The sequence below is a fragment of the Centropristis striata genome, chromosome 16, assembly GCF_030273125.1.
Source record: "Centropristis striata isolate RG_2023a ecotype Rhode Island chromosome 16, C.striata_1.0, whole genome shotgun sequence".
NCBI lineage: Eukaryota > Metazoa > Chordata > Actinopteri > Perciformes > Serranidae > Centropristis > Centropristis striata.
The window spans coordinates 32112534-32124753 of NC_081532.1; the positions used below are offsets into that span (position 1 = coordinate 32112534).

The 12220-nt window shown below is 39.9% G+C and overlaps 1 protein-coding gene across 2 annotated transcripts; it reads left to right on the forward strand.

Moving 5' to 3' along the window:
- Positions 1 to 7103: 7103 nt before the first annotated feature.
- Positions 7104 to 11975, forward strand: dio2 (iodothyronine deiodinase 2). 2 transcript variants are annotated; one of them, XR_009395842.1, is made up of 3 exons: positions 7104 to 7606; positions 9537 to 11536; positions 11569 to 11975. XR_009395842.1 is itself a non-coding variant. In XM_059352893.1 (2 exons), the coding sequence occupies exons 1-2, from the start codon at positions 7382 to 7384 to the stop codon at positions 10125 to 10127; spliced, it is 816 nt and encodes a 271-aa protein (XP_059208876.1). In that variant the 5' UTR covers positions 7104 to 7381; the 3' UTR covers positions 10128 to 11975. The 2 variants fall into 2 exon arrangements, 1 of the variants encoding a protein (XP_059208876.1); XM_059352893.1 differs by having other exon boundaries at positions 9537 to 11975.
- The last annotated feature ends 245 nt before the right edge of the window (positions 11976 to 12220 follow it).

Sequence of the window (12220 nt, forward strand, 5' to 3'; positions counted from 1 at the left end):
GACCCAGCCTCTCGACCGATGTCAGCTGGAATTGGCCCCAGCCCCCCACAACCCGAGTTTCAATAAGCAGTTGTGGATAATAAACAAATGCTGCTGCGGTCTCAGTTTAGGTTGGAACAAAAGCAAAAATGCAAACCTTACTCCTTGCCTCAAGAATTGAAGGCAGGATAGATCATGCACATAACTCCAAACACTGTTACTATGGGTTCTTTGTTCTTTGTTTTTTGGGGGTTTTTTTTAATTAAAGAGAAATCTGAATTCTCATTAAAACGACCAATACTAAGACTGTAAAACTACACCTCCTACTGTAAGAAAACAACACCTACATCAGGACGGCTGTCAGGGAATCTTCATTGAAGTGGTTCCTTTTCCATTAGTGCAGTAAATATTTTTGATTTTACCATCTGGTTACACCTATAACATATCTATCTATGATGAGTTCTCAAAATTCTGTTGCACAAATCATAGAGAAATTAATTATATCAAATTAAAAATGGCATAATGAGAGAGAGGAGAGAGAGAGAAAACTCACATGAGCTCTGCTGTGGGTATGCAATTTTAAGCATTTTATGATATGGTGAGTATTGTTATACAATAAGAGAAAATTCTCAGTCTATTCATCTCAGTCTTTTTATTTCTCCACAATAAGAGTCAAACCCACAGACTGACCAACAAAGTATTCAGTCAAACTGAACTGATATCAAACATGTATGGACGACAACAACTGCAGCATTTTATCAAACTGTCCTCAACTTTAAGCTTCACTGCTCTGAATTTTTTTTAATGAAACATTAATAAGGCTAACTTTGCAGAGTTATTTCAACAACTTCCCGACACGATATCCTGACATGCATGATGCCTATAGATTCCTTAGATCTTAGTATCTCCAGTATATTCCAAAAAGTGAGCCTGCTATGGCCTCCAAGAAAAAAAAAGAAATAAGGGAAAATACTGACAGCCCATCGACCGTCAGAATGCTAAATATCGATACTTGGCAGCCATGAATCGATATAATATTGCCATGTAAAATATCGCGATACTATGCTGTATCGATTTTCCGCCCACCTCTTTGTGGCAAACAGTCCGTCATGTAGATCAGGTATGCAAATTATTTGCGATAATTTGCATGCATTGAATTATATTCAAATAAAACCAGTCAAACTGAGGCCCTTGTTATTTCCAACACATCTAACATGCTCTGAAATTTTACATTAAGTCAATTGCACCAAAAGCTGTAATGTCAGTGGTTAAAATAATTTCATAAGTTCTTTTTGTAAAGATTTTTTTTTTTTTGGGCATTTTCTGTCCTTATAATATTGTACAGAGAGAGTGGTATTTGGAAAGAGAGAGAACAACATGCAACAAAGGGCCGCAGGTCGGTATCCAACCCACCACCTGTTGTCACTCCTTGGCGCAGCATGGGGCTAAGCCTAAAAAAGACCCAGGTAGCTCAGTCACATGTCCTGAATGCTGGTCAGTGATCGCAGCAGAGGAGGGAGGAAGATAAGTAAAGAGGGATTAGAGGGGAGGTCTTCACCAGCTAGTGACTGCACACCACACCCACATGTCTGACCCCAACACACTGCAAAAAAGCCATCTTGTATTTTTTGGCCTAAAACAGTGATTTAAGTTGGTAAAACTTGGAAATATAAATTATTGATATTTAGGACAATAATGTAAGTTAGCACAACCAAGGAAGCCAGTTGTATGCTTAAAAACAAGTTTGTGAGTTGTTGTTACTTATATCTTTAAGTTGGGGTTCAAAACAAGGGACAATAGATCTGCTAACTCTTATTTCTTTGTTGTGAAATGCGGGAAAGCGGTGAAATTCGATCATTAGCGAAAGCTATGCGCTAACTGATGCTAATGGCTAATTGATGCTAGCCGCACTGCTTGTTACAGCTACAAGAGTAGCCATTAGCGTATCAAAGCTAACTCAAAAGTGTGGTCGCAACATTAGCTGACATTTCATAGCGGCGTTACAATCGTGCCAATTCAGGACGTTGCAGAAGTAAGGATTAAAAGTTATTACAATGTAAAATTATAAGTTAGTACCACTTACAATTGAGTTGACAAAAACCTGAATTCAGAGTTGAGCAAACTCAAAAACAAAACTTGAAATGTTTAGTTTAATTGTCCAACTTAAAATTTTATCGAAGTTTGTTGCCTTGAAATTTTGAGTTCACCCAACTTTTCTTTTTTTGCAGTGCACCATGGGGAAGATACATCTTCTGTCTGCCACAAACCAAGTAGGGGTCAAATAGCATCATAATGTAAGGGTAACGGAAGCTGCTATGTTGGAGGGTTATAGTACATGGTGCATGGATTCGGCCCAGGTGCTCATTGACTGTGCTCGGCCTGACAGAACCAAGATGTTCAATGATCCTAAACCCTGTATTGAGTCTATCAGCAGGTGCAGACCAGAGTTCACGGTGCATCAATAATATGATGCCATTTGACCCTTTGACAGCTACTATTTCTCCTCTGTTTTCATTTATATGTAACGACTAGATTACACACCCAAACATGGAGATTTCTCAGTCCAATGAGAATTTCTTGCTAGCATATACACCAAAAATGCTTTTGGACTTCCGATTTACTTTACTAAACATGTGCAGTATTGTTTCTCCCACTCTCCCTACCAGCAAGGTTCCACTCAGCCAATAGACCTCACATTGCAATGACATCACAGATTTTAAGTCTATGAACTTTCATGGATCACAAATTCATAATAAAGAGTCATAATTCACCTTTTTTTGAGGTGTCCTGTCAACAGCTTTATAGACGTGTGTACTCCTCATGTGGTCTGAGGAGAAAATGCTTTCTAGGCCGTAGGGGGGTTTCTAGCCACAATACTACTGCCCTTTCCACTTATTATTATACTTTCATGCATCTTTGCCATAAAATACACAAACAAACTTTCAGACACACTTGTTCCCACAAGTTGACTGGTATAAGACATTCCAATAAAATGATCACCGTGTTCATGTCTGGACATAACACCAAATGCACTCATAGCCAGGCAGCAACCTGAGCAGTGAGGCAAACCAAGACGTGCCTTAATTCCACCAGAAAATCCAACGGGGGGGTGGGGGGGTGTTCTGTGACGGCGGTTGCAGAAGCATTTGGGTCCTATCTATCCTCCTACAGAACAATCTTCTTGATCCAAATCAATCTGGTTTCAAAGCGGTCACTCAACTGAAACTGCTCTGTTGTCTGTGACAGAAGCCTTAAAAGAAGCAACAGCAGCAAAGTCCTCGGTTCTCATTCTGCTTGACTTGTCAGCTGCGTTTGACACAGTTAACCACCGCATCCTCCTCTCTACTCTCTCTAAAATGGGCATCTCTGGCTTGGCTCTGTCCTGGTTTGATTCCTACCTGAAAGGACGCTCATTCAGTGTATCCTGGCATGGACAGTTGTCTACTTTGCATTGCCTCTCCACAGGGGTTCCCCAGGGCTCAGTGCTGGGACCCCTGCTGTTCGCTATCTACACCATCTCTCTGGGTCAGGTTATCCGCTCACATGGCTTTTCCTATCACTGCTATGCAGATGACACTCAGCTCTATCTGTCATTTTCTCCTGATGTCCCATTGGTCTCTGCTCGGGTCTCTGACTGCCTCTGAGACATCAACACTTGGATGAAGGCACATCACCTCCAGCTGAACCTTTCAAAAACTGAACTGGTGGTCCTCCCTGCTAAACCTACAATACACCACAACATCAATATCAACATTGACTCCCTGTGTCTTGCCCCCACCAAGGTGGTGAGAAACTTAGGTGTGATGATTGATGACCAACTCACCTTTTCCAGTCATGTCGCCTCAGTTACCCGGTCATGCCGCTTTGCACTTTACAACATCAGAAAAATCAGACCTTACCTAACTCAACATGCCACTCAACTCTTGACACAAGCTGTTGTCATCTCAAAACTTGACTACTGTAACGCCCTCCTGGCAGGCCTGCCAGTCTGCACAATAAAACTGCTTCAGATGATTCAGAACGCGGTGGCGCGCCTGGTCTACAACCAGCCTAAAAGGTCACATGTCACTCCGCTGCTCATTGAGCTCCAATGGCTACCTGTTGCAGCCCGCATCAAATTCAAATCTCTAATGCTGCCTATAAGGTTGTCTCTGGTACTGCTCCTACCTACCTGAACGCCCTGATTCAGACATATGCTACCTCACGACCGCTGCGCTCTTCCAATGAACGGCGCCTGGCTCTATCCCCTGTTGGTCCAAGGCAATCCAGACTCTTTGCATTTCTTGTTCCCCGCTGGTGGAACACACTACCAGTTCCAACCAGAGCAGCGGCGTCCCTCTCTACCTTTAAAAACCTCCTGAAGACCCAGCTCTTCAGAGAGCATCTTCTCTCCTAGCACCACATGACAACTCTACTCCTTAAAGAATTGTCACTAGCACTTATTGATGCACTAATAGCTCTTATTGCACTATACCTTGATTGTTTGCTTTTATTCTTCCTGTAAATCGCTTTGGATAAAAGCGTCTGCTAAATGACTAAATGTAAATGTAAATGTACATGATGCCACTTTCAAATGTCAGCAGGAGGCATGGCATTAGTTTCCACAGCTCTGCTGATGACATGCAGGGTTACATTGCATTTTAGATATCAAGTTATGGATGGGGGCTACACCGTGGTGTAGTGGTCTTGCCAGCAAGAGGTTCGCCGGTTCGCCTACGGCCTGCAGCTCTTCTGTGTAGTTTGCATGTGTCAGCGTGGTTCTCACTGGGTACTCTGGCTTCCTCCCACAGTCCAAAAAACATGCATTTTTATATGTCAACCCCTGGATAGTTTGGCGATCTGTCCAGGGTGTACCCCGCTTCTCGCTGGGATCGTCTCCCGGTTAACGATAATGAATGAAGTTATGGCAGAGAACTTCTGCAGCTCAACCAGGAAAACAATTGTTGTGGGCAGTGGGCGTTTGTGTGAAGCCCTTTGTGTTACATTTATTTCTATGAAAAGTGCTATATATATGAATATATATGGAATGATCATACATAGCAACTCTCTGCTTTGGTATCGAGTTGGAGACTGTTTCCTCATTCATTTTTATTTACCCTTACCTGAACCTGAACTCAACCAGTTCTCTCTGCAGTCCCATTACATTCTTAACAGTCAGTAACCTAGATATTGGGGATAGTGGGAATCAACTTTGGAAGCATAGGTATAAGTCATGAATTTCTTTATCACAAATAATGGGCTCCACAACTGGAGATTTTTTTCTTTAAAGCCTTTTCCTTGTGTGTATTTTCCCCACAAATCCCAGTAGATTAAGTAAAGTTAAATATATTTTTCAATTATGGCCAAATGAGGTTGTGTGAAAGTGGGATGTACAATGAGGTGTAATATTCTTGCGTAGTGTTAATATACAAAGTGTATATTGGGTAATACATCGTTGTACATTGAGATATAAAGAGACACAGAAATAGTTATTTTAAGAAAAAGAAACTTAATCCTTCAACATGGTTAGACATACACAGACACAGATATATGCAGACCACTACAATGTCTGCAACTCCATAAAACACTTACTTTTCAGAAGGTACGCACACCATCCAGCACATACACATTGAACATTGATATTCGCTGGAAATTATTTGAATATTTTTGGAAAATCAAACCTTGTAGCGCACTTTAAAACTCCGAAAGATAGGTAGGCTTAATAGACTTCCAGATGAGATGAGTCAGTCAGTTAATTACACAAAAATTGGCAAAAAATGTCATTTAACTTCTTGAATCACAACACAAATATAAATGCAGTTGAACTACCACAAAGCTACTGCAAAATGTTGTATCGTAGTATAGTAATGTAGTATGTAGTATCATTCACCACTTTTTGTTTCAAATGTTGATGTATGGTGATTTTATAGCAGTTGTTGTGTGCGTGGACGTTTTTGGCCACGAGGGTGGCGAGAGCGCAGTAAATGTTTTATCATTCACCACTTTTTGTTTCAAATGTTGCATCACTTACTCCACATAAAATCCAACCATTACACAAATTTTTATGCTAGATAACAGTTTGCTTATTTAATATTCTACAAAATGCTTTTCACAGGACTTTTATTATGCATCCAATATCCAGTGTTGGGGAGTAATGAACTACATGCTATTGAACTAGTAGTTTAAACATGCTGCTGTCCTGCATCTGGCATGTGGCTACTAATGGCAACTAATGGCTGTGGTGGTTATGGTCGAGGAAAGAATGAAGTTGCATCTAGACTGGGATTATTATAATTTTTTTGTTAAATATTGAATTGATTTTTTGATTTAACCATGTAACCAACCATTGTATTACTTGTTGTTAATTTAAAGGTCATTATTATAATGGCATAATATTATTCAGATTATTCATTCTCCATTAAAAAAAGTAATAAATAATACAGGGCAGTGGTGGGATGTTACTAAGTACTTTAATAAAACTCAAGTACTGTACTTAAGTACAATTTAGGGGTACTTGTACTTTACTTGAGTATTTCCATTTTATGTAACTTTATACTTCTACTTACATTACTACTCTACATTTTGAGGCATATATTGTACTTTTTACTACATTTAGCTGACAGCTTTAGTTACTTTTCAGGTCAAGATTTAACATAAAAAAACATGATCAACTTAAAGTGATTTTTTAAAATTAAATCTTATAACAGTATATTAAGTAATTAAATGAGCCCTGTCTTTACAAAATTAAAACTATGCTTATATAAAAGCATCAATACAAATAATGTAATAATATATTTAGGATATATGTAACAGTCTGAGTGGGTCCATTCTGTAAAACGAGAGTACTTTTACTTTTGATACTAGAAGTACATTTTGATGTTGATACTTTTGTACTTTTACTTCAGTAAGTTTTGAGTACAGGACTTTTACTTGTAGTGGAGTAATTTCACAGTGTGGTATTAATATTTGTGCTTGAGTAACGGATCTGAATACATTTTCCACCACTTATAGAGGGTGGCACACAAAAAGGAGGAGGCAAAAAGTAACAAAAAAAACTGCAGCTTGGTGAGGAGAGGAGGGAGGGGGCAGAGGGTGGTCACTAAATCTGACGTCAAATTCTTCAAACATAGCCCGTGAGGCTTGATATGAAGTTTAATGTTAGTCCTTTAAGAAAGAGTGATGCACTCCAGCTGCCACGTGTAGGTGCGCGCACCGCACCTGGAGGGTAACACAACAGACAAGATACGAGATCTGATACACCTCCCACATTTTCTGCACAGATTCTGGAGCTATCCGAAGGGGCAGAGCAGAGCAGAAACTATGAAGGGAGCGACTGAGACTTACAATAGATCCACGGCGCTGCGCGTAATGAAGGGCAGTCTCAAATAGTTCGCCCGCGGTCGTATAAACGCAGAAAGACAAAATGGGAATAGCGAGCGAGGAGCTGCTCGTGACACTCCAGATAATACCTGGATTCTTTTCAAACTGTCTCTTCCTTGCCCTATACGACTCCGTGGTGCTGGTGAAACGCGCCGTGTCGCTGCTCAGCTGCTCCAGGCTCGCCGGGTCCGGAGAGTGGCGCCGTATGTTGACCTCAGCGGGCCTGCGCGCAATCTGGAATAGCTTTCTGCTAGACGCCTATAAACAGGTAAGGCGCTGCCAGTGGAACCTGGTCGAGGAATGTGGAATAAAGTGCTTTGAACCATCCCTTGATACATTACCAACAACCCACTGAACTCTATAGACATGCATACATTTAGGTGGGTTTTTTCCTCTGTATCGTTTAGTTGGTGTGTGTGTGTGTGTGTGTGTGTGTGTGTGTGTGCGCGCGCGAGAGAGAGAGAGAGAGAGAGAGAGTATGCGCGCATGTGTGTGTGTGTGTGTGTGTGTGTGTGTGTGTGTGTGTTCTGCTCTCTGTGATCACCTACACTGTGCTTGAACGAGGCAGCTGAATTAACGACATCGTTTATTCATATTTCAACCTTTTCAGTCTTTATTGTCAGACCATTGTATGAGTATGAAAAGTTTATGACAACTACACACAGATATATGACAAATATATGATTTAGCTTTTGTTATACGGTCGGGTAATCCCCCTGGGCGTGCATAGCCAGAGCAAAGGCGACCAGACATTCTACTGATTAACCAACTCATGAACCAAACAACAAAGAGAGTAAAGTTTTTATTTTCAAATATTTTTATTTACGTTAAATCAATGTCAAACTGTCAGTAAACTATTTTATTGGAGGATTATTACAGAGTTGATAGTTTTTTTTTATTATTAACAATAACTACATACAAGTATGTCAATATAACTGATCCTTCAGTGATGATTGTTAGAGCCCCTCTGGCACACCCATTCAGCTCGTCCTCAATTTTATTGCACCTGCTCGGGCAAAAATCTTGACAATTCTATTAAGTTCATGGAGTTTGGCGATGTCATCGAAGTCCCATCTCAATGCTGCATTCATGCACTGTCAGCAAGAAAAGAGAGAAACAACTTGGCTGTTATTACCACTTGGGAGGTTTTAGGCTTCATCCCAAGGTGGTGAGCCAAACTGCTAACGTTGTAGCCACTAATCCTTAGTTAGTGTATTACATATGGTAGATTGTGGTCAGCAGACAGAGACAGAAGTGCTGTCACAGAGGCAGAGCAATGCACTGCTGTGGATGGGGCTGCAGCAAAAACCATTGAACCACCTTAAAATTATATTACTTTAAATGTACTCTGTATTATGAATATTCTACCACATTCTCCTTCCCATCAGACAGTCCTGACCCTTGGCACTAAATTTTGTAAAACCAAGAACATGGTTATTGCTACACATGATTGCAACTGTGCCAGACACAGCTTTAGACTGCAGGTCAGCTGTTTAGGTTTAGTTTCTGCAGTGTATGAAAGAGCAGTGAACACAGGAAAGAGAAGGAGATTATAACATCAGTGATAAAATGCTGTTCACTGTGGAGAGAAGAGGATACCTTTAAAAACCTGAGTATACAGAAGAACTTTTGCACTAAAGAGAGAGAGAGGGAAGACTTGAGTTGAAACTGGAGGCAGAGAAATAGGCAAAGTGATGAATGATTTTTGATTGATTCAGGTTGGCCTTTCTTTCTGTGTCTCTGAATACATTTTACTACTGCCCCATCTACAGCAGTACATTTCTTAGCTACTGTGCTGGTAGGTCTGCTTGCTTCTTTAAACTGGGGGCATGCCAACTGCCATCTACTTTTTAATTTTATTTTAAATCGCTTTTAAATGTCTTCTAATGTGTTTTATGTATTTTAATCTTGCCCCTGTAAAGCACTTTGAATGGCCCTGTGTCCGAATTGTGCTATATAAATAAACTTGCCTTGCCTTACTGTGTCGGTAATACACTGACTATTGATAAGTATACAACCTCACTTTAAAAAATCTAAAAACTATCTTTTATATATTGATTTGATTGTCATATAAGTGCCAGCTGTGGTGTATTTGTTTGAAACTTAAATGGAGTCTGTAAAAAGGAAAAAGCAAAGCCCACTTTTTTTATTCTTTGATATGTGTGAGTCAATATTAATCCCTGTTTTTTTCTCCTTAGGTGAAACTTGGCTGCGAAGCACCAAACTCGAAAGTGGTGAAGGTTCCTGATGGCTCTCAATGGAGCAGCAATCTCAGTAACATGACCAATGTGCCACCTGGTGCCACCAGCAGAAATGGAGATGAGTGCCGTCTTCTGGATTTTGAGTCATCAGACCGCCCTCTGGTGGTCAACTTTGGCTCAGCCACCTGACCCCCCTTCATCAGCCACCTGCCAGTTTTCCGGCAGATGGTTGAGGACTTCAGTGATGTAGCTGATTTCCTGTTAGTGTACATTGATGAGGCTCACCCGTCTGACGGCTGGGTGGCCCCTCCTATGGGCTCTCGCTCTTTCGACGTCCGGAAACACCAGAACCTGGAGGAGAGGTTGGCAGCAGCACGCAACCTCATTGAACACTTTTCCCTGCCGCCTCAGTGTCAGCTGGTGGCAGACTGCATGGACAACAATGCTAATGTGGCTTATGGTGTGTCCAATGAACGAGTGTGTATAGTACAAAAGAGAAAGATTGCCTACCTGGGCGGTAAGGGGCCTTTTTTTTACAATCTGAAGGATGTGCAGCAGTGGCTGGAACAGAGCTACGGTAAACGGTAGGGGGAGGCTACTGGAGGACAAGTACAGAGGAGGATACGTCCCGTGTTTCAATAAGGAAATAAGAGATCATTTGGTTTTGTATAAGCATAAATGTCAAAATTAAAATGTGTATTATGGTGATCTGCCAAAAAGATGTAATTCATTAACGTCCAGAATTGTGTTCTTCATTTCTTTTTCTTTTAAATCGAGCAAACTTTTTGCACACCAATTCATTCAGACTGTGATGAAAACATGTTAAGACCTGTGTTGGTAACTAGGCAGAGAAAGTTTAGGACGCAACATATGAAGTTGACAATGTATGTGCTTCATCTGTATTTATGCCCACTTTTGCTGCTAAAATAATGTTTTATATGTTTTCCATTGAAACACAGACAGACAGACAGACAGACACACACATGCAAGCACACACACACAAACACACACACATATGCAGTGGTGGAAAAAGTAAAAGTACTAATACCACACTGTGAAATTACTTCAATACAAGTCCTGCATTCAAAACTTACTGAAGTAAAAGTATCAGCATCAAAATGTACTTAAAGTATCAATAGTGAAAGTACTCATTATGCAAAATGTACCCACTCAGATTGATTTATATATTCGAAATATATAATTGGATTAGTATTTTTTTCATGCATTTCTGCAAGCAGCATTTTACTTATTGTCAGGGTAAGGCTGATTTTAACTACTTATAGTATACTGTCATCTGGTTTAATTTATAAACATAGTGTAATAATTTTCAATTGATCATATTTTTTCATGTTAAATCTTAAACCTGTAAAGTAACTAGTGACTGAAATTGTCAGCTAAGTGTAGTGGAGTAAGAAGTACAATATTTGTCCCTAAAATGTAGTGAAGTAGAAGTATAAAGTTAAATACGTCGAAATATGTAGAAAAAGTACAAGTACCCCAATATATATATATATATATATATATATATATATATAGTATAGTATGTATATATATATATATATATATATATATATATATATACACACACACACACACACACACACACACATAGATACAATACACAGAATACAAGTACATTTTGATCTTGATTTTTTGTCATTGTGGTCAAATGTTTTTATGCACTATGTCAACAACTTAATTTTATGTATGAATATGCTTATATACCCTCCCTGGATAAATGTCCATTCATACAGTACATACTGGCCATTGCTCTCCATCTGACAGCTCTCTCTTTCTCCATATATATGTTTGCCTTTCCATTCTGCAGTCTGCATCCCCTTGAAAGTGTTCGTTTTTACATGATTGAATCAAAGTAGATTGAATGTTGCCCTTTTTGAGATTCTGATCAACAGAAAAAGACCATTTAATGTTAAAGTGAAAACTCATCTTTCCAATGTGATCTAAGTAGTATTCACCCCTCTCTAAGTCAGTATTTAGTAAATGCACCCTTAAGAGAGAGCCCTTACAGCCCTGAGTCAGCGTGGCTAGGTCTTGGTATGTTATGCTTTGCACATCTCTGACAACAAAATGTTGTCTTTGGTGGAGTGCTGGGAAACTGATAACCATTATCAAGTCTAATGCTGTGAAGAATAATATAAGAAATTTGCCAAATCTAATTTAAATCTAATGTTTTGTCATTGCTTCTGCCCTTGTCAGTGTGTCTGACTGTATCATCTGTCAATTATTTGTGTAACCGGATCGATCTGGACCTGGGCAGAGTGTTTTTATATGGGTCAAAGTTCATGGGCTGCTTTCAAGTGTTGTTTTGTAGGTTTGTGCATAATTATGTGTGTGGATTTGGAATTCACCTGCTGACACGTTGTCACTCTGTCATCTTTTCTGCCAAGTAAAGCTGTGTATCCCCTCTTTCCATCAGCATGCAGTAAAGCCTGCCTCTTTCTGATCAGTTTCCTTCTTTATGTCAGTCAAGATTTCTGAATAACACCCTCCCATAACGATATTTTCACACATTAACGGGTAGAAATAGGGCCAAATTCATCTCATGAAGTGGTGAGTTTGTAATACTTGTGATTAGAGATGGCGATAACTTAAACTCTCTCTCTTATTCTCTCTCTCGCTCTCTCTTCCTCCGTCAACTTTAACTACTCTCAGGTGATCTC